The 26,921-nt window shown below is 39.5% G+C and overlaps 1 protein-coding gene across 1 annotated transcript; it reads right to left on the bottom strand.

The window, feature by feature from the left end:
* Positions 1 to 584: 584 nt before the first annotated feature.
* LOC134676994 (uncharacterized) lies at positions 585 to 26,510 on the bottom strand. The gene is made up of 19 exons (XM_063535368.1): positions 26,001 to 26,510; positions 24,848 to 24,907; positions 22,478 to 22,654; positions 21,131 to 21,246; positions 20,827 to 20,919; positions 18,580 to 18,703; positions 17,933 to 17,986; positions 17,263 to 17,444; positions 15,916 to 16,039; positions 13,676 to 13,744; positions 12,965 to 13,039; positions 12,324 to 12,479; positions 11,071 to 11,158; positions 10,429 to 10,566; positions 8,534 to 8,706; positions 7,190 to 7,406; positions 5,802 to 5,890; positions 4,030 to 4,215; positions 585 to 2,649 (listed from the first exon to the last, which is right to left on the bottom strand). Exons 1-19 carry the CDS (start codon positions 26,294 to 26,296, stop codon positions 1,188 to 1,190), a joined length of 3,879 nt encoding a protein of 1,292 aa, XP_063391438.1. The 5' UTR covers positions 26,297 to 26,510; the 3' UTR covers positions 585 to 1,187.
* Between the last annotated feature and the right edge of the window lie 411 nt (positions 26,511 to 26,921).

Genomic DNA, 26,921 nt, shown 5'->3' on the forward strand with positions numbered 1-26,921 from the left:
AAAGTCCAGCCAAATTAATGTATGGAAGGGAATTGAGAAGTCGTTTTTCCTTGATTAGACCTAACCCTGTTAGTGATAAAATAGATTTAGAACAAGTAAAACAAACTATGAACAGTAAGGATGTTATAAAACATTTTTCAATTGGTGAAAAGGTGATGGTACGAGACCACAGAAAGAACCAAAAAAATTGGTCTCTAGGTAAAATAACTAAAGTTTTAGTTCCAGGGGTAACTTATAATGTAGAAGTAGATGGTCTAATATGGAAAAGACACGTGAATCAAATACTCGAATGTTCTCAGAGCATAGAGTAGTTACTTAGATAAGTATAAGAGATTTACAACAATTTTTTGTAAGTGGAGGGAGAGTGTTGTATATATATAGAGCTGGCAACTCAACAGCAGTCTCCCGCCATTATGAGCATCTGTCAATGTCATGTTCCGTTCGTGTCTTCTAAAATAAAGCGTTTGCTTATCGAATATTATCTGGTCGTATTAATTAATTACACCAAGTTAATTAGCGATATAACAAATACATAATCAACAAATAAGTCTTTTCGCCCAAAATATAACTACACCTGTACATCGGTGGACCTTATGCCTTTTGTAATAGCACTCCGCGATTTAGTCGCTTTGCTACAGGTAGCTAAAAGTACATCCGTTCCACACCAATTTTGGTGGCTAGCCATAAGCCGCGCGTGGCGCTGTCGCCACCTAGCGGCCATATCTGTCCTGATCGTAACAGACGCGCTTTGTTGAGTGAGTCTTCTGTACCTAGTACTATTTATTCTGTGGTAATAGGTCCACCAATGTATAGTTAAGGTGTTGCTGCTTGTTTTTTTTTTACAGTAGACTTTAAATGTCTCTGTGCTGTGGGTCACAGTTAAATGCAAAGTATTGTCATTATAAATACCTTTTGTATTTGCTCCCAAATAACACTAGTAACTGTATATTATTTATTTAATATACCAACAGACTACAACTGTTTAAAGGGGCCCACTGATTAACAGTCCGACGGACGGTTTCGGCCTGTCAGTTGTTCGGAACTGTCAAAATTTTGTTCTAACTGACAGGCCGATACCGTCTGGCGGACTGTTAATCAGTGGGCCACTTAAGAATAAAATATATTCTTTACTTAACAATATGGCGAGGTAGTGTTAAACTTACATAAATCAGGTACATCGAGGTAATTTAATAAATAACACTAAATTGAGCTTTATCTATACCACAGTACAGAGAGAAATTTTCATCTGAAATATACTTGAAAGATTTCTCGTCCACAGTAACTATAAACAATACAAAGGTACTAGATGCCTCTTTGTATGAAACTTTCCAAAATTTAGTATCTAACCCTACATTGTAAATTTCCAATTTACGAAATATTTTCTTAGTATCCAAAGGAATGTAACTGTTAATTTTGATAAGCAACTCTCTACTTTTCCTTAAACCAAAATCTTTATTATTAACTATTTTTAATTCTAAGTTGGCATCATTGATTACTTTTTTCATCCAGGCAACATCGTCTTCGTCATGGCAACTATATACCAGTCCGCCATTTTGAACGCCATGACATTTAAGTAGCGGTAGAAACCCACCGGTTTTATCTAGTTCTTTAGCCATTACTATTTGTACTTCTTTTATCATATCTTCCGTCATTATCTCGTCTGGATTCTTTGGTTTAATTATCACTACATTTTCATCACATTCTGTGTTGATTTTAGTTTTTTTCGGGTCCAATTCTTGTGAGCAAATTGAGTTACTGTGAGATCGTTTACCACTTATATTAGAATCGTCGTTTTCTTGCTTTATTATAAAGCTGAGATCAGTCTCTGACAGCGCCATTTCAAAATCACTGGCATCATTAGAATAATTTTCTGTCTTCACATGACAGGCAACAGCTTCTGAATTTAAAATAGTCATCTCTAAATCCCGTATATCTTTATCTAAATCAGACAGTCCCGCTATATTAAGATTATCAGCTTCATAATCAGTCATTTCCTTCTTAATTTCTTCAATATTCATCAAAATATAATTTCCCTTATCTTCATTACGTTCTACATTATCATCGGTTTCAATTTTAATCTCCAATCCTTCTATTTGAGTTTCGGTGGATTCAATCAAATTTTGACTATCGCATTCTACTTTTATGTCTTTTAAATTATCGTTCCGAATAGTTATATTAGTATGATTATTAACGGTTTTATTTTCAACATTATTAGTCCCAGGACTTGTTCTTCCCAGAGCATTTTCATTGCGTATTTGAGTCAAATAATCATCTTTATTATTATTAACGTCCATATCTACCTCTTTTCTAGTTACGGCTTTCGGTTCATTCTCGATTGCGTGAATAAATATGATGCTTTCATCTAGTCCATCGCTTTTAGCAGATTTCTTATTTATTATATTATCTTTAATGTTTACGCCAATAGCGCTAGCTGTATCTTCAAGGTCATCTCTCGCAATCCCTTTAACTTTTGAATTATCAACATTTTCAATAACATTGGTGGTATTTAATTCTTTTGAAGTTTCCTTTTCATGGGGGTTGTTTGATTTGACATTGCTGTCGTTATTTTTGTCACTGACTTTGAGTTTAGCAAAATTATTAGGCAGGCTCTCTTCTTTAATAATTCGCGTCCTGCTAAGTATTAATTTTCTGTAACAATCAGAGTAAAGAGTTATTAATATACATTGTAGAAATTACAAAACAAGTGACATTATCCAAATATAGATTTTTGCTTTTAGGTTTATTTAGATTTGTGGGCTGTACAACTCTCGAATCTCATGGCACCGGGAGTTAAAAAAATAAAGCGGTCACTGTAGCTTATGGACGCCTACAACTCCACGGGTGTTGAATGCGCATTGCGAACCCTTTAAAAATTTGTACTCCTCTTTTTAGCCCATACTATAGCCCCTCGAGAAAACCTCGATTTAAATAAAAGAGGGAAAGAGAGAACTCTCTCTCTCTCTCTTTTAAATCGAGGTTTTCTTCGAAGACAGTTGTTAAACAAGTAAAAATAAAAATTAGCAATTTGGATCTACGAATACTTACGAAGGCTTCCGGAGGTCGCGGGTTCGAATCCCGGCTTGTACCAATGAGTTATTCGGAACTTATGTACGAAATATCATTTGATATTTTCCAGTTGCTTTTCGGTGAAGGAAAACATTATGAGGAAACCGGACTAATCCTAATAAGACCTAGTTTCCCCTCTTGGTTGGAAGGTCAGAGTGCAGTCGCTTTCGGAAAAAGTAGTGCATATGTCAAATCATGGGAGTTTTCAAGGGGACCCCAGGCTCCCATGAGCCGTGGCAGAATGCCGGGATATCACGAGGAAGAAGACTATATTAGCCCCTCGAGAAAACATCAGAGAGAGGGGGGAGAGAGAGGGAGAGAGAGAGAGAGAGAAAGAGAGAGAAAGAAAGAGGTCGACATTCCACAAAAAAAAAATTAAATATAGTAATTTTCTCAAAAAATGGACGGCAAAGTCGACTTTGCCGTCTAAAAAATAGGTTGCGAAGCGCTTAGTTTATGGTCAGTCAAAAATTAAAAGGTTAAAAAACATTGCAGTCTCGATTTTGGGACTGCAATGTCGCATACAAATTCCATTATTTGTCGAGTTCCAAACTTTTTAAAAGTTGAAATGCCCATATCAAATGAAGGCACGGGCCCATTAAACAGCCAAACAGATGATTAGTACCGCGATTATTTAGTTGTCTCAAATAGGTTGGCGTATTTTCGGCAGAAAAATACACTTCTATTTTTTTATTAAAAAAAAATAAAAAGGCGGCAAGGGCTTTCTTCTGTGAAAATATATACGCAAGAACGTTGGTTTTGTAAAATATTTCTATGATATTTATATTTCTTGCACCATTTTTGAGAAAAGCACTATATATGACTCGGCTGGAAGGCTACTTGCTGGCTTCGGATTCAATTAAACGGACTCCCAAGGTCGTCCGTTTAAAACGAATCCTCAGCCTGCAAGTAGCTACTTCCGAGCCTCGACAATAATGTACTATTAAATCTACGAATACTTACGAGGGCGGCTTAAATTCAACAGCGAGCCCCCGTGCCCCCTTGGCCTCCAACAAGGGCCCCAACATGGCCTCGAACAGCGGGGCCTCAGCGCCAAACAGGGTGAGGCACCGGTCCCTGTTGTTGAGGTGCACCACCACACTGAGGAAGAAAGTTCTTATGGGCATTGCGATGCCACCTTCCTCGTATCTGGGAAATAAAGAAGCATTGCGATACAGCGAGGAAATGCCGCCAGCATCCTTGGTATAGTCAGCAGCAGAAGTTGCTAAGCGCGCCTGGTGTTCAAAATTATCTTGACGCGACTTTATTGTTAAGAGAATAAGAGCGTGTCAAGGTAATTTTGAACACCTCGCCCGCTTAGCAATTTCTGCTGCTGACTGTACAATGCCTACGCCTCGGCTAGTCTGGGGCCATGAGTTAGCCCATTCATAAAAAAAAAATGCCTTAAGGGCCTATTTTAGATTTAAGCTAGTTATCAATTCCTTTTTGTAATGCCACTGTATATATCTTGTTAGTAAATAAATATATGAAAAAGGAAGAAATGAAAGTAAATTCCACCAGCCAAAATAAGGAAACAATTCAAAATTTGCATGTATTTACTTTGCCTCTCTTATGGATAAAATGCCACTTTCTCATTCGTTTTTGACAAAGAGAATAGAGTAAATAGAGGCTTGTCAAAGTGGGACTGTCAAAGTAAATTATGTAGCCACTGTAAATTTACTGCCATCTTTGTGAAAGAATAATGATCAAAATCAAATGGCGTTCTAACAGTGTTAATCTTGTCGAAAGATGGCTACATAATATACTTTGACATTCGGCCTCTATACATTATATTCTCTTTGTACAAACTTATACTTATACACCGTGTTTTTATTGAATTCCGTTAACTTCGGGGTATGGTTAAGTACGTTTAAGATAACTAAATGGCATAGCTAATTTAAAAAAAATAATTTTTTTTTGTTTTTTTTTTCAAAAAATTAACTTTAAAAAGTAATTAAATGTAGCATATAGCGTTGTTGTAACACGGACATTACATTTAACTCAACCAAACAATTGAAATCTATGACATACGAGTATCAATGTCATTTCGAACATCGATCGACCGAGATTGTATGTACTTAAGTTTAGTAGCAAATGCATGAACTCATTCTAAACACTAATCAATATGTAAACCGGCCCTAAGACAAGTATACACGCTTGTAGAGGCCTTATAAGAAAAAAATAAATCATTGATTATCTCCAAAATTGAGTTAATTAGAATATCGGTGTCTTTGAGAAAGTTACTTGATTTAAGCTCAGGAATGCACCCTTGAAATTAACGGTAATCACAAAAAACACGGTGTATAGACAAATACATACTTATATGTATAGGAACAGGATACTATAACTATGAACATTGTATTGAGAGAAAAACTAAACTAAATAAGTTTTTGGCAAAAATGACATTTTTGGTACAAGCTTTTATCGCCGACTGTACTTTTCTTTCCACAGGCAACTAATGCTCATCGAGACAATTCTAAAAATCCCAAACACAATTAGGTTTCGTTGTTTCATCACAGAGTTCCTATGGCCACCTCCGGTCTCCATCATCAGATCAGCTCGATGACACCATAATATTGCATTGTCACCAGACTTACGTATGTATGCAAAATTTCAGCTCAATCGGAAACCGGGAAGTGGATCAAATTTAACTTGCAAGATTTGATTACACACAGACAGACAACGGTCGGGTGAAACTAAATAAAAGCTTGTAAAATAGTGCAACCATAACTTACTTGAACGTAATCTGATCCCACCAGTCCCAGCTCAGCGCTTCAGCCAGTTTCGTTAGAAACACCAACCGTAGGGCTCTCTTCCTGATTGCCTGCAAATTGCAATATTAATTATCTATCTTTTTCACGTTTCAAATTATAGCAAGCATAGAATGCTGGCCGATGGGGTCGAAAAGTGCTCGAGTGGAGACCACGGACTAGCAAGCGCAGCGTAGGACGTCCACCCACAAGATGGACAGACGACCTTGTTAAGGTCGCCGGAAGACGCTGGATGCGGGTCGCTTCCAACCGGCACGTATGGAAATCCAAGGGGGAGGCCAATGTTCAGCAGTGGACGTCTTATGGCTGAGATGATGATGATGATAGATAGAATGCTTATACATCAGTTTTGGTACCATAATTACTATTATTTTTGTAGTCGACATCTAGCGTCGAGTAGCGGAATTATCAGTACGGCTACTCGACACTAGATGTCTCGAGAGTCGCGACTCACGAACAATATTACAAGCAGAAGGAGTTGAAAATAGAGTTCCGGTTAATCCGGTAATAATATTAGCTGAAAATTGTGAGCATTAGACTTTTCGGTAGCCGCATCATCTAGCAGTACTGATAATTACTAGATACTCGATGCTAGATGTCGACTCTTCTTCCTCGCGTTGTCCCGGCATTTCGCCACGGCTCATGAGAGCCTGGGGTCCGCTTGACAACTAATCCCATGATTTGACGTTGGCACTAGTTTTTACGAAAGCGACTGCCATCTGACCTTCCAACCCAGAGGGTAAACTAGGCCTTATTGGGATTAGTCCGGTTTCCTCACGATGTTTTCCTTCACCGAAAAGCGACTGGTAAATATCAAATGATATTTCGTACATAAGTTCCGAAAAACTCATTGGTACGAGCCGGGGTTTGAACCCGCGACCTCCAGATTGCAAGTCGCACGCTCTTACCGCTAGGCCACCAGCGCTTCATGCTGCTAGATGTTGACTACGAAAATAATACTCGTTTTGGTACCAAAAAGTAAAGACCTAACTAGATTCATCATCATCATCTCAGCCATAAGACGTCCACTGCTGAACGTAGGCCTCCCCCCTTGGACCTCCATACGTGCCGGTTGGAAGCGACCCGCATCCAGCGTCTTCCGGCGACCTTAGCAAGGTCGTCCGTCCATCTTGTGGGTGGACGTCCTACGCTGCGCTTGCTAGTCCGTGGTTTCCACTCGAGCACTTTTCGACCCCATCGGCCATCTTCTCTGCGCGCAATGTGGCCTGCCCATTGCCACTTCAGCTTGCTAATCCGGTGGGCTATGTCGGTGACTTTAGTTCGTCTACGGACTAGGTTAACTAGATTACACCCGTTAAATTTCAGATTTCAAACATTTTAAAATAGGATACCTGTGGAGTAGCCGCGACTTCCATCTGAGTGATATCTATGTGCGGTATGACCCTCGACACATCATCTCTAGTGATGACAACTTCTATGTCCGCCTTATCATTGGGGGCAGTAGGGGTTGGTTGGGGGGGAGGCTGGGTCTGAAGGGTCTTCGGTTTTGGTATTTTGATGTTGAGCGCCCGCAGCGGACGGTCTAGGAGCTTCTGTAGGGTCACTGTTCTGTGGAATAAGTAACATAACATAGGATTAACTGTATTACTTTACAGCCTGTGGCTTGTAATCCTTCTTCCTCGCGTTATCCCGGCATTTTGCCACGGCTCATGGGAGCCTGGGGTCCGCTTGACAACTAATCCCATGATTTGACGTAGGCACTAGTTTTAACGAAAGCGACTGCCATCTGACCTTCCAACCCAGAGGGGAAACTAGGCCTTATTGGGATTAGTCCGGTTTCCTCACGATGTTTTCCTTCACCGACTGGCAAATATCAAATGATTGTTCGTACATAAGTTCCGAAAAACTCATTGGTACGAGCCGGGGTTTAAACCCGCGACCTCCGGATTGAAAGTCGCACGCTCTTACCGCTAGGCCACCAGTGCTTCTAGCCTGTGGCTTGTAATACGAGCAAAAAATTAAACTGTAGGCTGTACTCCACATACAGACCAACATTTGTTCAGCAACTCTTAAAAATAACTTGTAGTTTGGTTTTTAATACACTTTAAAGTTTATTCTAAGACGCAATGTATTGCGAATTTTGTTATGTCTAAGGCGTGACAAGCAACGTCAGTCACAATGATATGGCGTGGCGATGGCGTCCATTGAAGATAATATTTATTTTGTATGATAAATAGGGACTCTAGATATTTCATAATTTTTGAAAGTTGTTGAACTAAAGTGTCACCGTTTGAGAAGTACAATCTATGTTTTAATTATTTGCTCGTGTTACAGGCCACACCCGGTATACTGAAACGAGACTTAATCCCTAACTTTTCATTACATGCCCGTCTTTGAGTCACAGACTTGCATATATGTGTACAGTCACCTGCAATAATATGTTACACAACGAAGGCCGCAGAAATATCTGACACGATCGTATTTGTAGAGCCATAAGAGCGTGTCATATATTTTTGCGGCCTTCGAAGAGTAATATATTATTGCAGGTGACTGTACCAAATTTCAAATTAATTGGTCAAGTAGTTTTGGAGCAAATAGGCTGAGACAGAAGGACAGACGGACGGGCATACAGAGCAGACGCACGAATAAGGGTTCCGTTTTTTCCTTTTGAAATACGGAGCCCTAAAAAAGGGAAACCTTCGCTTTCGCTCGGCCAATTAAGTAAGACTACTTACTTGAGATCTTTAGAGATGTCTCCTCTAAGCTCCATAGTAGGGTAGTCCGCTAGCCTGCTGTATATTCTCGCTATGTACTCCTTTTCTTTCTCCGTAAGTTGTATCTTGTGGCGGCCGTTCACTGACGTCAGGAGGCTCTGGAAGAACTTGCGCTCTCTTTCTACTAGGGGCTCCTGGAGAGATAAATAAATAAATATTATAGGTCATTTTTAGAGTTCCGTACCCAAAGGGTAAAACGGGACCCTATTACTAAGACTTCGCTGTCCGTCCGTCCGTCCGTCTGTCGTTCTGTCCCCAGGCTGTATCTCACGAACCGTGATAGCTAGACAGTTGAAATTTTCACAGATGATGTATTTCTGTTGCCGCTATAACAACAAATACTAAAAACAGAATAAAATAAAGATTTAAGTGGGGCTCCCATACAACAAACGTGATTTTTGACCAAAGTTAAGCAACGTCGGGCGGGGTCAGTACTTGGATGGGTGACCGTTTTTTTTTTGCCGTTTTTTGCATTATGGTACGGAACCCTTCGTGCGCGAGTCCGACTCGCACTTGCCCGGTTTTACACGATTTGACTAAGACACGCGGTAAGCTCATGTAGGCTTGTGTTGTGGGTACTCAGACAACGATATATCGTTGCTTATCATGAATAGTGACACAAAACAAAATGAAATGCCATTCGATTTTAAATCTTACCAGTAAAAGATAGAATATTAAATGCAATAGCATTTCATTTTGAGTTGTGCCACTGTTAAAGATAAGCGTCGATATATAATATAATATATAAATACTTAAATACATAGAAAACAACCAAGACTCAGGAACAAATATCTGTGTCATCATACAAATAAATGCCCTTACCGGGATTTGAACCCGGGACCATCGGCTTCACAGGCAGGGTCACTACCCACTAGGCCAGACCGGTCGTCAAATGGAATTTAACGATAGATATTTAAAAAACCGGGCAAGTGCGAGTCGGACTCGCGCACGAAGGGTTCCGTACCATAATGGAAAAAAAAACGAAAAAAAAGCAAAAAAAAAACGGTCACCCATCCAAGTACTGACCACTCCCGACGTTGCTTAACTTTGGTCAAAAATCACGTTTGTTGTATGGGAGCCCCATTTAAATGTTTATTTTATTCTGTTTTTAGTATTTGTTGTTATAGCGGCAACAGAAATACATCATCTGTGAAAATTTCAACTGTCTAGCTATCACGGTTCGTGAGATACAGCCTGGTGACAGACAGACGGACGGACGGACGGACAGCGAAGTCTTAGTAATAGGGTCCCGTTTTACCCTTTGGGTACGGAACCCTAAAAAACCGGCCAAGTACGAGTCGGACTTGCGTGCGAAGGGTTCCTTACCATTACTCAAAAAACGGCAAAAAAAACACATTTGTTGTATGGGAGCCCTATTTAAATTTCTACTAAACTAGTCTGGGTGTCTGGCGACCTACGAGCTGCCCCTTTTTTTGCACAAAAACTCAGCCTCGCTGTGCAGAGGGGGAACGCGGCCAGCGTCCTGGGAACAATGCCTCAGGCTAATTTAGGGCTAGATTTATGATTTATTTATTTTGTTATTTAATATCTGTTTTAATAAAGTTTTTTTAATTTTATTCTGTCATAATGTAACGTTAGTCATATTATCGTTAGTCATAAAACTGAAACCGTTAACTTTTCAGGATTTTCGTAAGGTTATTCTATACATAGGTTAGGTTAGGTTTATTTTATGGCAATCTTGAAAAGTTACGCGTTTCTGAGAAAAACCAATTATGACTAACGAAAATTCGGACAAACAATACATTATGGCTTAAAACTATTTGGGAAACAATAGAGACCCGTGCTGGTCTGATCATCATGTCCGTATGCTCTCAATGTCAGTCTAGAGAAGTTACCTTGAACAGGATCTCCTTCTTCCACTCGTCATGTAACAGGAAGTCGAGCAGGTTATGCAGCAGCATCAACCGGAAGTCGATCGGCTTGCGAGGCACCACTTTAGGAGGTGGCACGTGACCTAGCCCGCCTCGTTTGGGCTGCGAACATATATTGACCACATCAATATAATTTACAATAACTTACTTGTCTTTCCATTTCCAAAAGTAAATAAACAATTTGTACATTTACGGGTAGTTATAACATTGGTTAACCGACCAAATACAAAACCACCTGGATCAGTCACTGAATGACCTGACATTTAACCTACATTATTTGATCGTGTAATGATGAATGCCCATATACCATATCGTTAGGTGACAAGTAAAAGTAATTACTAAATAAATATTAAACAAAAATCAACCTTAATTAGGTATTAATATGGTTCACTATGGCTATTAACTCGTGGTAGTAATTAGTGAGTTTTGGTTGTCACCTGACGATATCGGGTTCCTCCAATTGAGGAGGGATTCAATTTAAATCTTCTCGTGCGGAGGTGTAAAGCTCGAAGGTGACCAAGTTTAATAGTACAAGGGTAAATCAAATAAGCGCTTTCACCCGAGTTAAGCTTCATATTCCCCTGTTTTAATTAAATACATACACACCTGGTCGATGTTCGGCATGACGGGCTCCATGATGCCGTCGCCGCGAGCCCCCAGTGCTCCGCCCCGCCACCCCATCATCATCATCATCCTGCCACAAACAACTGCGTTACCAACAACAAACACACTGCATTTATGTAAACAAGCAAAAAGCGGCCAAGTGCGAGTCGGACTCGCCCATGAAGGGTTCCGTAGCAGCAAGTAACATAACAAAATTGCGGTTTACGATTTATGACGTATTAAAAAAAAACTACTTACTAGATCTCGCTCAAACTAATTTTCGGTGGAAGCTTGCATGGTAATGTCTATCATATATTTTTTTTAGTGTTATCATTCTCTTATTTTAGAAGTTACGGGGGGGGGGGACACATTTTACCACTTTGAAAGTGTCTCTCGCGCAAACTATTCAGTTTAGAAAAAAATGATATTAGAAACCTCAATATCATTTTTGAAGACCTATCCATAGATACCCCACACGTAAGGGTTTGATGAAAAAAAAATTGAGTTGCAGTTGTAAGTATGGGGAACCCCCAAACTTTATTGTTTTTTTTTTCTATTTTTATGTGAAAATCTTAATGCGGTTCACAGAATACATCTACTTACCAAGTTTCAACAGTATAGTTCTTATAGTTTCGGAAAAAAGTGGCTATGACATACGGACGGACAGACAGACAGACATGACGAATCCATAAGGGTTCCGTTTTTTGCCATTTGGCGACGGAACCCTAAAAAGGAGGTGTCTACATTTTAAGATAATCTCAACTTACTCAATAGGTTTTATTGGGTACCTATTTGACTACTAGTCAAATCAGTTATTTTATTCGAACTGTGAAAATGATTTGCTACTATGGAATTTATATGAAACACTAGCATGTGACGTCACAATCCAATTACTTACTCTTTATATTTTTATACGGGATTTAAAATAGAAATTGTGTGTAAAAATAACTGCTGTCTACGTTTCTCTATTAATCTTCTGGTCCTTTATTTCATGCATGGTGTAAAATAATTTATTTTAAATATGCTGCTGCTGCTCACGCTGCGGCCGCGCTCTTGCATTGATTCCTTGTCTGTGGTCAGCTCTATGTCTGTGGTGTGAGCTGATGTACTGACCTCATCCCGATGTCGCTCTCGACAGGCGTGGACAAGTCTTCAAGCAGCTTCGCCGTCCGCCTACTCACGCCGCGGCCGCGATCTTGCACTGATTCCTTGTCTGTGGTCAGCTCTATGTCTGTGGTATGAGCTGATGTACTAACCTCATCCCGATGTCGCTCTCGACAGGCGTAGACAAGTCTTCAAGCAGCTTCGCCGTCCGCCTGCTCAAGCTGCGGCCGCGCTCTTGCACTGATTCCTTGTCTGTGGTCAAGTCTATGACGTCTGTGGTAGGCTTCCCGCCTTTTTCGAACTGTATTCTGCGGGAATAGGGATACGCTGTCGAAAATCTTTGTTTCAAAGAAATAACAACGATATAGAGATACTGCAGCCTGGCAAACTGTTTTTGTCAGTAGAAAAAGCACTAAGTTTAAAAAATGTAGGCGCAAAGGCACAGAATACATAATAGTACTAACGTACAGAAAGGACACTTCCTACAAAACCGAAGTCTGACAGCGATTCAGGGTCGAATCAAGCTATCCCTTTCTAATGTATGGCACTATCCCTTTTGGCTATTTAGGGTTGACAAAATTCAAGGCATTATCTGTGGTCGTGCACGCAAAAGGGACGTGAAGTTGTGCAATTGCTCGGAGCAATGCTGAACCGAACGGACCCGAGAATGACCCACTGGCAAAAAGTCGAAAAGTGTAAATGTTGAATTTCTTTTCGCGTCTTTGCGCTCTTTTCTTTTTCGCCCCTTTTATTGTAAAATGAGAGTAAGTGAAAGAGAAAATAATGAACTCACAATCTGTCTCTACTCAAAGATCGGTCCCTCGCTTTCATCGGCACCATCGATTTGCTTCTGGCTCCCGTTGAAACGCTAAAATTACAAAAAAAAAAACATGAACTCAAAAAGTTTATTGCGAATCGAAAAGTAAATCTAATTCGAATTTGGATTGTGTACAGTTGTACACATAAAATGTGACTTTTTCAACCAAAGGGTACCACCAAACACCACAGAAATCAACCTTACCACATTGTCGGTAAGGTTGATTTCAAACTGAAGCTATATGGAAACAGCGCCTTATTGACAGTTGACAATAAGTGCTCTCTTCTTCTTCTTCCTCGCGTTATCCCGGCATTTTGGCCACGGCTCATGGGAGCCTGGGGTCCGCTTGATAACTAATCCCAAGAATTGGCGTAGACACTAGTTTTTACGAAAGCGACTGCCATCTGACCTTCCAACCCAGAGGGTAAACTAGACCTTATTGGAATTAGTCCGGTTTCCTCACGATGTTTTCCTTCACCGAAAAGCGACTGGTAAATATCAAATGATATTTCGTACATAAGTTCCGAAAAACTCATTGGTACGAGCCGGGATTTGAACCCGCGACCTCCGGATTGAAAGTCGCACGCTCTCACCGCTAGGACACCACTAGTGACAATAAGTGCTCTGTTGATTGAAAATGGCACAAATAATGAACAAATATTTCAAAATTATTATTTATTTACTTACTTTGGCTGGACTTTTGGTGGCACTGGAGCTGGTGTAGCAAATTTTGGCGTTTTCTTTAAAGTTATGCTTCTGAAATCAAAATAGCAACTGTTAATATTGATTATCATACATCATCATCCGGCTTTTCTTTCATCAGCGCATAACATTGAAAAACTGTTCCGAAAAATCCTAAAAACTGACCCCCTTATAAATTTGGACGTCCCTTTCCTGCCGGAGGCTATCGACAGCTGGAAAACGGCCTGCCCTAACGCGGACTTGCCCATCACTCGCCATTCGCAACACCAATGGGACGAGCCGCTCTGTCTGCTGGTACGGGATAATCTGTACGAAACGTCTACCAGCACCCCAGAGCGCGCTCGTCTCCTTGCTGCGACGAAATGGGAATCAGGCTCATGGTTGCAGGCCCTGCCATCAAAGAACCTGGGCACACTTCTCTCTACGAACACCTTCAGGATTTCTTTGTGTTTGCGCTTGGGGGTGGCTTGTGTGGCTCCTCATCTGTGCCAGTGTGGTGCAAACGTGACGCGTTTTGGTGTCCACGGTCTGTCTTGTGCGAGAAGTGTCGGCCGTCTTTCACAACACGCGAGCCTAAACGACATCCTCCGCCGAGCTCTTGTCACGGCGGGGGTGCCGGCGGTTCTGGAACCGTCTGGTTTGGCTCGCGATGATGGGAAAAGACCGGACGGTATGACCCTCGTGCCCTGGAAGATGGGACGGCCTTTGGTTTGGGATGCCACATGCGTGGATACCCTTGCGCAGTCCCATCTTCCAGGAACATCTAACAGAGCTGGTGCGGCCGCCAACGCGGCTGAACACCTCAAGCGGCGCAAATATGCAGCCATTGATTCTGGCTGCATGTTTGAGCCGTTTGGGGTGGAAACCCTAGGGCCGTGGGGCTCTGGCGCTCACGGCATATTCGCCGAGCTGGCGAAGCGCCTTGTGGAGGCAACGGGTGACAAGAGGGCTGGCTCCTACCTTGCGCAACGCATTGGCATTGCCGTCCAGCGCGGCAATGCCGCCAGCCTTCTTGGCACCCTGCCCCAAGGCACAGAGTTGGAGCCAGTTTTTTATTTTATTGTAGTTTTTAATTTTAGTTTATAATTGTTTTTTTTGTTTATATTACATTTTTAAAACGAAATAAATTATCATACAACAATGATTATATTTATCAATATTTTCTTTCATTTTTAAGAGATATGGACAACAAAATGTCTTCAGGTTCAATAGGGTATTATACTACTATAGGGTATAAAATAAATTATTATTTTACACCATGCATGAAATAAATCACCAGATAATTATTAGAAAAACACAGATAGGAGTAATTTTTAAACACAAGTTCTATTTAATAAATCGGATAGAAATATAAAAAGTAGTTCAGTTGACCGTGACGTCACGATGTAATGTTTCATATAAAGTCCATGGCAAATCGTTTTGACAGTTAAAAAAAGTAACTGATTTCACTAGTAGGAAAATACCCTATTCAAATCAGGAGCAGTTAACCTTCACGTAGAGAAGACGAAAATCGTTTACGTCACACAAATTGTGCCGATTTCATAAAAAACTGGCTTAGTGCGATGCGGACTCGCGCACGAAGGGTTCCGTGCCATTACGCAAATCACGTTTGTTGTATGCATGGGAGCCCCACTTAAATATTTATTTTATTTCTGTTTTTAGTATTTGTTGTTCTTGTTATAGCGGCAACAGAAATATACTATCTGTTAAATTTTCAACTGTCTAGCTGTCACGGTTCATGAGATACAGCCTGGTGAGTTGTGACAGACAGACGGACAGACAGTGGAGTCTTTCTTAGTAATAGGGGGTCCCGTTTTGACCCTTTGGGTACGGAACCCTAAAATCGAACGGATTATTCGGTACATCTGTACAACATTTATGACATTTTAAGGTAAGTGGTAGGTGTCCGTAGTCCGTTTTATGCGTAGGTCCATACTGGAGGAGCTACGCATAAAACGCCGGTTGTCAACGATATGCCAGGACCAAATGCTTTCATACTTCGGACACCTCTTACGTCGCCCTCCTCCTACTAAATGGTGTGCTCAAATTACGGCACCTATGCAATTTAAACTGCACGAGGCCATGCGCTTGCCGGGGAACAGAACCATATGGAGGAACCTGGTCTTCAACAGAAGGATATGATGTCACGATCCTAGTATTGAGGGACCGACTGAAGAAGAAGGTACCACATTGTCGATCGGTGAGAAATACGACTCATTACTTACCTCTCCTTGTCGTTGACGCTCGTAGTTATCTTACAGATGTTGGCAGCTTCATTGATACTGTAGTTGAGCCTCCAGAGCAGGTCCCGGTACTGCGGGTCGAACAATTCGCGGACCTTGGTGGACCCTATGTGAAACCATACCGGTATTCAAACTGGGCTAATACAATAAATACATAAAACAGGTAAACAGAAAAATGTTACCTAATAGACTAGTAGTCTGTTCGAGGTACGGAAAACAGTGAAAATTATAGATAATACTCCTAAAAATACGTGTGATACCTCATTAGATTCGTAATGATGTCTAGAAAAATGTATTCGAAGTGTGTATTAGCATACAATAAAATTACAAAAGTTATTAACAAAAAAGGGAGAAAAAAGTAGATTTGTCTTATTTCCCAAATATCTCAAAGAGTATTAATATTTAAGAAACCAAAATTAATATAATACTCGTAAAAGAGGGGGATATTTCCAATCAAACATTCCTTACTTGCAGAACTGTCTCTCCATTATTTATACTTTTTATTCAATACTGAACACAGCCCTCCGCGCCTCATTTTCAAGAAACGGGCGCTAGGAGTATTATCTATATTTTTACCGTTTTCAATACCTCGAACAGACTATAGCCTAAAATATAATAGAACTTATACTATAGTGTTGTATGTCCTTACAGGGTCTCTAATGTTTCCCAAAAAGTCATAATGTGTTGTTTGTCCGCATTTTCGTTTGTCATAATTTATTTGGTTCGGAAACGCGTTACTTTTCAGGATTGCTATAAAACAAACTTAACCTATCCACAGGATAACCTTACGAAAATCCTGATAAGTTAACGGTTTCAGTTTTAGGACTATTGATAATATGACAAACAATACATTATGACTTAAAACTTTATGTCAAACAAAGTATATAAATGACAAACAATATTGGATAAATGAAATGAAAATATTCATAGCTCAGGAAAAATATTCGTGGTAAACATAGGAATAAATAGAGTTAAAATCTGGTAAATATTTAGTATGAGAAATACCGGTAATTTACCGGTTTACTAGTATACTTTGTTTATAAGTTTTTACCGGTTTGCATATTCCCTAAGAAAAGGGAATATTACGCAAAACTTTGCGTAGAGGGCGTCACTAGGTCAATCACATGGCCTACCGTGAAACACGGCAATCGAAATATCGGTTTTTGCCTCTCAATCACTCTTGCCTATTCGATCGTTAGAGAGGCAGATAAAGAAATTTCGATTTTCGCGGTAGGCCACTTGTAAACAAACCGCCTTGATGCATCAATGTCATAGTGAACATTTGTCAAAAAACTGTTTAAGGCCTAGTATGTATAAGTATTAACTGACCTGCCAACTGTCTAATATTCTTAATAAAGAATATTTCTTCTTCCTTCAGTTGCCTGAAAGTGCGACTCACGAACCTCGCATCGTCCGCAAACTCCGTTAAACGAATAATAGTTTGTTTGAAGAATGGCTCCGTTATGTTTGTGAGAAGCTCTAGTGGTGGAAGGGCCGAAGATTCGATGTCTCTGAAAGTTATAATATGATTAAGTACCCGTCAAGACCGCTAAGCTTAAGTGGGACTGGGCTGGAGATGTCTGCCGCATGCACCCAGAAAAGCGGGCCAAAATGGTAATTGAGTGGGACCCACGGAATACAATAGACGGTGCAGGCTGGAGTTTAGGCAGACCGAAAAGGAGATGGCGGGACGACTTGGACGCATTCTACCCCAAATGGTGGGAAAATGCCGATGACAGGGTCGAGTGGTGAAATTGAGGGGAGGCCTTTGCCCAGCAGTGGGACACCAAAGTATAGGCTAGAGAAAAAAAATACCGGAATTATATTATATCGATCAAAAACCGGTATCATTTTTTTGCAATGCATTCGGTAAACGGTTCAGTTCGGTTTGTACTTGGTAGGGTACCGGAACTTAAGGTCATTACCGGTAACTCGCCAAGTACCGGTACCTCATTGGCGCAACGATCGCGGAGCGTGAATGGTAAGTACTTATACTTACGGGGATGTTGAAAGGGCTCCAGCCGATTTTTGGATTTTAATCCATGTTATACTTCTGAAAAATAATAAGAACAGTTACATCGAAGTTTGCTATCACAAGTCACAACAGAACCCTCAAGAATAAAATAAATAAGTGTTCTCATTTATTTTTTCTGTTCCCGAAAGGTAATAGTTAATTATAAACGCCCTAAATTTCAATACAGGGTGTCCCAGAATTCGACGTCAAGCCGTAAACGGATGATAGACCAAGTCATAACAGTTATCATAAAAATACAAAAAAAAAATCCGACTCATGTTCTTTAAAAAATATGGTCATTTAAAAATTCACTAAAAAATCCACACCAACAATCTATTTCCTACACTATAAGTTCAAATTTCAGTGGCAAATATTGGATATTCCATTTGTATGGCTGGGCCTTAAGAGGATAATGTTGTATAATATTTTTGAAGTGAAAACTTCTTTAGCTGCGCTGTGCACTTTTTGTAATGGAGAAAAAATGTTAAACTCGCGACAGGTCATGTGACCGTAAGATTCGTAAGACGGACACGTGACCTGATCGAAAAACTGTTACAATGTCATTGAGTTTTCACTTCTGCCGGCACTCCCGGAGTGCAACCCGTTGTTTTTTTATTTATATTATAACTGACCTGTCTTTCTCAATGACGGTATAAGTCAATTCGCAAGTTTTAATCGCCTCCTTTACGACACGATCCAGTTTCCACAGTAACATGCGGTATTTCGGCATCAACATGTTTCGCACCGTTATGGTTTCTGAAAAAACAAAACGTATATGCCATTTTCAACCAAAAGGGTACTTGTTGTCGGTTGTCATTAAGACGAAACAGGAGCTGAGTTTTGAATATTTTAGGTAAATATACCCGTCTCGCTAATGGAAGCGGCTCCTAAAACTAGTGCGATAAGGACAAGGCGAAAAGTCCTGCGTAAAATTTCAAAAATCGAGATTTCCTCCTCCAAAACTTAACCAATCGTAACCAAATTTGGAAATATAAATGATTATGAAATCATCTATGTCGGACCGTTTTGCTTTTTTGGCTAATTGATATCAGTTTCGAATACCACGCCTCTCATTGCGGCGTAGTCAATGAGGCCATTTGGGCCATTTTTGAAGGGCCTTAAAAAACAAAAATATCAAAAAATGCAAAACGGTCCGACACAGATATTGACAATATTAATCTGTGTTGAAAAAATCATTGCTCTAGCATCAAAACCCACGGAGGAAACAGTCGAGTACGTTTGTATGGAGAAATGACCACTCCTGTTGGCTCTTAAGGCGCTATTTCAATGTACCTTCAATTTGGAATCAACCTTACAATGTGGTACCTTTTGGTTGAAAATGTCGCATATTTAGGAAGACTTAAGGCCTTCAACTGCGTACTAAAGAGAGGTGAATGTTATTTCGTGGCAGGGCACAGCACAGCGGATGTCAGTCCAGATTTAGAGCAGATCCCAACTGGAGACACGGGGTCACCAAATGGCGCACCGCGGTCCGCATACGGCCCGCCGACCTATTTTATTTTTTGCTTATTTATTTTATGATATGGGAGGCAAACGAGCAGACGGATCAACTGATGGTAAGCGATTACCGCCGCCCATGGACACCCGCAACACCAGAAGGGTTGCAAGCGCGTTGCCGGCCTTAAGATGGGAGTACGCTATTTAATAAACTCAAGGAGCAACGGACGGCGATGGTCTTTTTATTTTAAGAACCCCCCTGAGGAAACTACTACTACAACTGATGACCCCTACACTAGATCCTACTCCTGGAGCATTCCATGAAATTGTCTACCGTTTGTCCCGTACAAACGCGAATTTTCTGAAGATTTGCAAGTATAAGGGTTTCCTTTTCTATGACAAATGGTCAAAAATATGCACAGAGAAATAATCGCCGGCTTTAAATGCCGAAAAAAAGTCGCAACACAGGAAATAAAATGCGTTTGTACGGGACATCCCGTGGAATGCTCCTCCTATGGCATTTATTAGTGTTCCTGCCGGCGAGGCTCTGGCAACCTTACTCACCGGCAAGAACACAACACTATGTGTAAGGTGTCTAGAGCAGCCATTCTCAAAGTGTGTTCCGAGGAACCCTAGGGTTCCGCAAAGCCTCTGTTGGGGTTCCGCGAAAATATACTTGTAATAATAAGAAAAAAACCAGCTCTTCTATAGGTATATCTGGTCCATAGTGATGAACGAATTTTTTTAATTTGGGGTTCCGTCAAATATTTCGCTTGCCGAAAGGGTTCCGTCACCAAAAAGTTTGAGAACCGCTGGTCTAGAGTGTTATGATAAAGCTATGGAAATCGAACTAAAAAAACCGGACAAGTGCGAGTCGGACTCGCCCACCGAGGGTTCCGTAATTTTTAGTATTTGTTGTTATAGCGGCAACAGAAATACATCATCTGTGAAAATTTCAACTGTCTAACTATCATACAAAACGAACGGCCACCAGAAAAGTGGGTTAGGTTAGGTTAGGTTATCTGATTAACTTTAATGCATCTTGATAACTTTATGCTATCTAAATATTATGCAATAAATTTATCTGCGAAATTAATACTCGTTTAAAAGACTATTATGATCATCAACAGTATGCCAAAATATGGTTCTGGATTTTAAAACTCTGCGAAATTATAGAATGCTAAATGATATATGGGAAAGGTAATTCTGCCAAACGACATTTCTGCCAAGTAACATTATGCAAAACAAAAATATGACAAAAATCTTTCTGCAACACATTAGTAAACCATCACGGTTGGTGAGATACAGCCTGGTGACAGACGGACGGACGGACGGACGGACAGCGGAGTCTTAGTAATAGGGTCCCGTTTTACCCTTTCGGTACGGAACCCTAAAAAGCACTTATCAAGTTACCAACTGACCTGCAAATGATAAAACCTCCTTCACGAACTCGACCTCTCCCTCCGAAAGGTGACTGAACGTCTTCATCTTGCTATTCTCATTGTCCGCAAATTCTGTAATAAAAAATGAAAATAAATACAAATACAACCGGATAAAAAAATACTGTTAAGATTACAGGGCCGTATTTTATTACAATATTTATAAGATTTTACATACAAAATCACTAACAGTATTAGCTTGTATTTTATTATTTTTATTATACTATATGCCCCCGGTTAAATTTTATAAAGGTTAGGATGTATATAGTAGTAATATTAAAAGTACCTGTGAGAGCGACCACCGTTTTGGTGAAGAATTTCTCAGTTATATGTGAAAGGAGGCTCAGAGAAGGGATAGTGGTAGCGGCGTCGGCGTAATATGGATCAAGAAAACTGTTGGCTCTGAAAACAATATTATCATCATTTCATCTGCCTAACTATGTGAACTTTTATTTAGAATTAGTAGACGAATGTATCTGGGTCGATCAACTATTTCTTGTTGTTAATCTGTCCCATCAGCCAGGAGACAATAGTAGTATAGAAGAGCTGCTGTACCATGTTCTACAAACGTGCTTAGTAGATGTCCCATTATGGAAAGGCCTTATAACTACCAAAAAATTCAAGTTTGGTTCATTTAAATACGAAATAACTAGTATTTTAAGAGTGACCCAGGAGACCGTAACCATGACAACTAGTGACAAGAAAAAGTTGATTCACCCATCTGATACTTGATAATGTACTCGAGTACCCTGTTACTCTTTGTCACTACTTTGAAAAAATCTCGTATCTCACACACTTTATCATATTTTTAAATTAATTTATATCGTATTTTTAATGCCTAACTTATTACATTTGTATATTAAATGTTATTATGTATAGGTACTTTAGTTCTTGGATCTTAAGTGTATTGCAATAGCCTCGCAGGTTGTGTTGAGACATGTAATGATTTACACATAAGACCTTTTGTACACACACTAAGCAAGGAATAAATGAAATGCTACTAAAAGTTGAAACGCAGTAACTCTGTATGCATCCCATACATAGTTACCACATTTTTATTTTGATTGACAGAATAAGATACGACTGTTTTTCAAAGTAGTGACGATATTTAATACTTCCTATCTAGATACGTTGTTTTGCCGTAACAGAGCAGATCAGGGGCATGTCAGTGATTGCCATGTCCCTGTGGTCACACGATATCGGTTTTGCATTCCGAGATAGCGCCCATGTGGATACTTTTTCGTAAGTCATCATAGGGATCGTTTTCAAGGTTTTCAGGGGTGCGGATTTCAATAATTATGACCTATTTGGAATCAAAGATGTCGAATACGTAAGTTTACGTAAAATATGTCATGGTTATCGTTTTTATCTGAATATAACAATAAAACCAGGCGTGGCTCACTCCGCGATTTCGTCGCTTTGCTACAGGTAGCTAAAAGTACATCCGTTCCACACCAATTTTGGTGGCTAGCCATAAGCTGCGCGTGGCGCTGTCGCCACCTAGCGGCCATATCTGTCCTGATCATGACAGACGCGTTTTATTAGAGAGTGAGTCTTCTGTACCTACTATTATTGATTCTGTGATGAAACACAATAACAATCATAACATAAGATAAACATTTTAAATACTTACAGAGACTGATCAGTCTGAATATTAGAATCTTGATTTTCTTTATGCGGACTATTGGACACATTTTTGGCCTTGTGTGTTTCATCTTTATTCTTTTTCTCACTAACTTTATTGTTAGGTTTTTCTTTATCTTTTTTTGATTTGTTGCCATTCTTGGGTACTTTTTCAAGCAGTAAAGCCCTGAAATTGGAAAGATTTAAAGCTTAACTATAGAAGTACCGGTATTACAATAGTAGTTTGTGTTACAAGGGATCAAAATGATATATTTCCGTCAAGGGCGTACATTGAATCCTGAGCGTAATGAGGGATTCGAGTGTTAACGCCCAAGACGAAATAATTTTGATACCGTGTGACACATACTGCTTTTCACATCAACTATGAGGAAAATAAAAAAAATCTTAATGTTGACACAATGTGATGCTTAAACAGATTATTTAAGCTAAAAAAATAATGTACAAAAAATTTAAAAATAGTGTGCTTGAACAGAAAAGTGTCACTTTGATCCCTCCTAGCAGGGAGGAAAAGTGCCACTTTGATCCCTCCTAGCAGGGAAGAAAAAGCTCTTTTCCGAATAGGTGGTGTGAAAAGTAATATTGGTATATCACTCGTACCAGATATTACATTTTTGATCCCCGATGCAATAGAGGGGTGTTATAATTTTAACATCTGTATCTTTGTATCTGCCTGCGGTATCCTAGCTTTCAAATTATTGAGCCAATTTGGGTACGGTTTTCTATAAAAATATTTGATACTCATTACAATGGTTCTTAGATAGGTTTTAATTCAATAGATGTATAATTTTATTTATTAAAACTTTATTGCACAAAAGAAAACTTATCGTACAAAAGGCGGACTCAATGCCAAAAGCATTCTCTACCAGTCAACCAATCAATCAGTCAGTCAGTCAGTCAATTTTGTTGACATAACAGATAATGTTAATTATCATTTTGACAATACTACTTATCAGTGGCGGCGCGTCAAACATATTCATAGGCAAGCCGGGGCCAATTTGGCTTACATATTTCCTTTACAACTCTGCTCAAACGTCGAAAAACAGGCAACCCGGTGGGAATCGGCTTTTATGGACGCGCCACCACTACTACTTATACAGCAAAACCAAAACATACAAAAACTTACGCCGTCTCTCTCCCACTAGTTTCCTTAAGCGTCACCTCAAACTTACAATCCCCACACCCCTCCATAGCCTCCCAAAGCGGAGCGTAAAGCGACTTATACCCGAACCCGACCTCCTTATCCCGATACTTCAGCAGATTGTATATATACTCCGCTTGGCTTAAATGCATTTCTTCATAGGACAATTTGGTTTGACAGCTTTTAATGAAGCGGAGAGTTTTGTCCAGGAAGCGGACTTTGAAGGTGCCGGTAGGCTCTTCAGTGTGGGGTAGATTGGGAGGGGCGGGTTCTTGATGAGGTAGGGTATCGATGTGAGGTTGTCGGAGGTCGTGAGGTAGGAGAGCGCGTGGGTGCGCTGTGTGAGGTTGGAGAGCTGAAGCTCGTGCTTGGATTAAGCGGTCGGCTATGGTGCTGAAATGTTAAATGGATTGAAGAAAAGCTTGTTATGCATCATCCATTAATTACGTCACACGAATTTCTAGGTTTTTTTACCCCTCCCCCCCCTCCTTGTCACACTTGGTCACATTTTGCAAATCCCTCCCCACCTGGTGGACGTCACATTTTAGGCAATTTTGTTCTCAACGAAATCGGCAATACCGACTCGGTTTTATTTTTCAATAAAAAAAAAAATTTTTTGGAAAAAGAAATATTAGTAATTTTATAACACAAAACCAATTAGGAACGAAAATTACCTACTTCCAAAACCTGAATATATAAATGTACAGCGAATAAAAAAATATAAATTAATTTTCGGTTACTGATGAAGTTAAAGTGACTTCACAATGTTTGTGACTCCCCCCTCCCCCATGTCACAAAATGTCACATTTTCTTGACCCCCTCCCACCACCTTAACGTGTGACTTAATTAATGGATGACCCCTTATGTGGTAAGCAGACAACAGCAAAGTTTTGTAATAATTTGCAAGGAATAACGCGTGATGACGTGTTACTTTTAGTGAATGCACAGCACAATGCAACATATTAGGGAAATTTTATCTTATTTCTGCTCAGAAAGAGTTTTTTAAGTCCCATATTTTTCAGTCAAAAAAGTTATAGTATGAGAAAAAATTCTCAAATTTCTTCTTGTAAAGTCTAAGCTTGTAATTCTGAGCAGAAATAATATAAAATATGGTACATTATTATAAATTTATTTCAATAGTAAATATAATCAAACTAATTTGTTAGTCAGACAGAATTCAATTCACGAAATAAAAAGAAAACTGTGTTAAATAAACCTTACCTCAGCTTGATTGGCTTTTTCTTAATCTTATTAGAAAATATCTTTTTGTACACTAAGAGGCTGTAAGAAAAAAAATACAAAAATTATTTTAAATCAATTGGATACAGGCCACATCAGTTGTCATAACTATAAAGATTATAGAGATGTAAAAGATAGTTGTTTGGCCAGCGGAACTATACCTAGATTTCCGTTCTTCCGGTGTTTTGACCTGTTTCGTAGTTAATGATCGCGCGGATTCATTTTTTTTTATCTTTTTTTTTTAAGGGGTTTTGTCACGCAGTGACAATGTCACCCCCGTAATGAGATCTAATAATAATAATGATTCATTTCTGGGCGTGAGTGCAGTGCAGTGAATGAGTGCGCGTGCAAGTGAGCGGAATGTTTAAATTGTTTTAAAATAATAAACAAGTACAATTATGACCGTGACTGTTTCTAAGATTCAATTTCTTTACTCAGAAATCAAGCAATGTTACTATCCTGTATCCGGCCGGATAGTAGGTCACTATCCGGTATCCCGCCGGATATTAAAATATTGGCCGGATACCGGATAGTAACTGAATATCTGGTGCATTTCTAGTCATAACTGCCTGTTCCAAGCAAATTATATCTTTATTTATTCTTGTCATGCTTATTAAATAATAAAGTACACAAAATTTAGTATGGCAACCTGCCCTTTAATTACTATTCTCCATACTACTATGAAAAATAAAGTCAAGTTACATTTGTTTAACTAACATAACTCATTTAAGAGTAGCCCACAACAGACCTCAAAGGAAAGAGCTAGAGGAGGCCTTTGCCAAGCAGGCACACTGAGCTTAGAGATATACTCTAACTCAGAACAAAGGGGCTAGATAGATAGATAGAACTCATTTAATAAAATTGTATAGACCAATATTTCCCAAACAATGGGTCATGACCCATTGGTGGGTCACGAGCAAATATTAAGTGGGCCCTGAAACTACTAGGAAATCTGAGCGTTGCCAATAATATTTTATGCCCTCTTTTAAAGACGCCAAAGAGGTGGGTCCCGAATTTAGCAGATTTTGTTATGTGAATCAGAGCCCAGAAAACTTTGGGAAGCACTGGTATAGACTGTTTTCTATAAGATTTTATATATATCTAATTAGGCATTATTTTATATTCGTAAACTTACTTTCCATTCTCATAAGCATGTGTCCACCTAAACACCTCCCGGGACATCTCCAGGACTCCGATTATCTCTTCGGCAAGAACTCTGTCCTGAACCTTGAAGGCCTTGCTCTTCAAATTTCTTGTATCAGTGACCAAATTCACCAAGAACCCCTCGACGTAAGGCGAGATGGAGGGAAAGTATACTTCACTGTTGTTTCTTTTCAAAAAGTCCAGTGTTTTTTGAAGATAATCGTTCACTTCCATGGGTTCCATATATTTCATGGCTTGCTCAAACTCCATCAAGTTTTTTGAAGCCATGCTGACAGTGTTTTGGCAATTGCACAAAAGTTTCTTGATGATGCAAGTATATTTCAAGGATGCCTAAAGTTCCGCGTGACTATATGAATCGTGCATGATTATAGACATTTTTACTATTCATACCACTGAAAAGAAGCAGTGATAGTTGTCATTGAACATATTGTAAATGCAAATTCTTACTTGTGGGTACCCACACTTCTGGAAAATTGAAAAAACCGCGTTGTCAGTGAAATACGCAAACAAAAACTAATTAAGATATTTTTGAATCAATTACTAACTCTAGTAAAGTAAGTTTAAGTTATTACCGACAAAATAATTGCTGAATATTATGAGATTTTTCTTAAAAACCGCAGGATTTTCGCAAAACAACAAACACAGAAAACTGGGATGTCAAGAGAAAAATTTCAAAAAATCAGGATGACAACGTTTTGTTTCGTCCAATTCTTCAAGAAATAATATTGACCCATCATTGAATCATACCTTAAATTCGAACAAAATTTATTTATTGGAGTTTGAGTAGCATATTATTCAAATTATACAAGATATAAAAGTTTACACTAAATATTTGCCTTTAGTTAGATATACGGTGTTACGATATACGGTGAGTCAATTCACTCTAAAATAA

The sequence above is a fragment of the Cydia fagiglandana genome, chromosome 25 (assembly GCF_963556715.1).
Source record: "Cydia fagiglandana chromosome 25, ilCydFagi1.1, whole genome shotgun sequence".
Taxonomy (NCBI): domain Eukaryota; kingdom Metazoa; phylum Arthropoda; class Insecta; order Lepidoptera; family Tortricidae; genus Cydia; species Cydia fagiglandana.

Excerpts from the sequence above, each read along its gene's own strand:
- LOC134676994 (XM_063535368.1), bottom strand. The coding sequence starts at position 26,296 with ATGGCTTCAAAAAACTTGATGGAGTTTGAGCAAGCCATGAAATATATG. Across the intron at positions 21,247-22,477 it reads ATTCAGACTGATCAGTCTCT|AGCCAACAGTTTTCTTGATC; the intron begins GTAAGTATTTAA and ends TATTGTTTTCAG. Across the intron at positions 4,216-5,801 it reads TGGGATCAGATTACGTTCAA|ATACGAGGAAGGTGGCATCG; the intron begins GTAAGTTATGGT and ends TTTATTTCCCAG.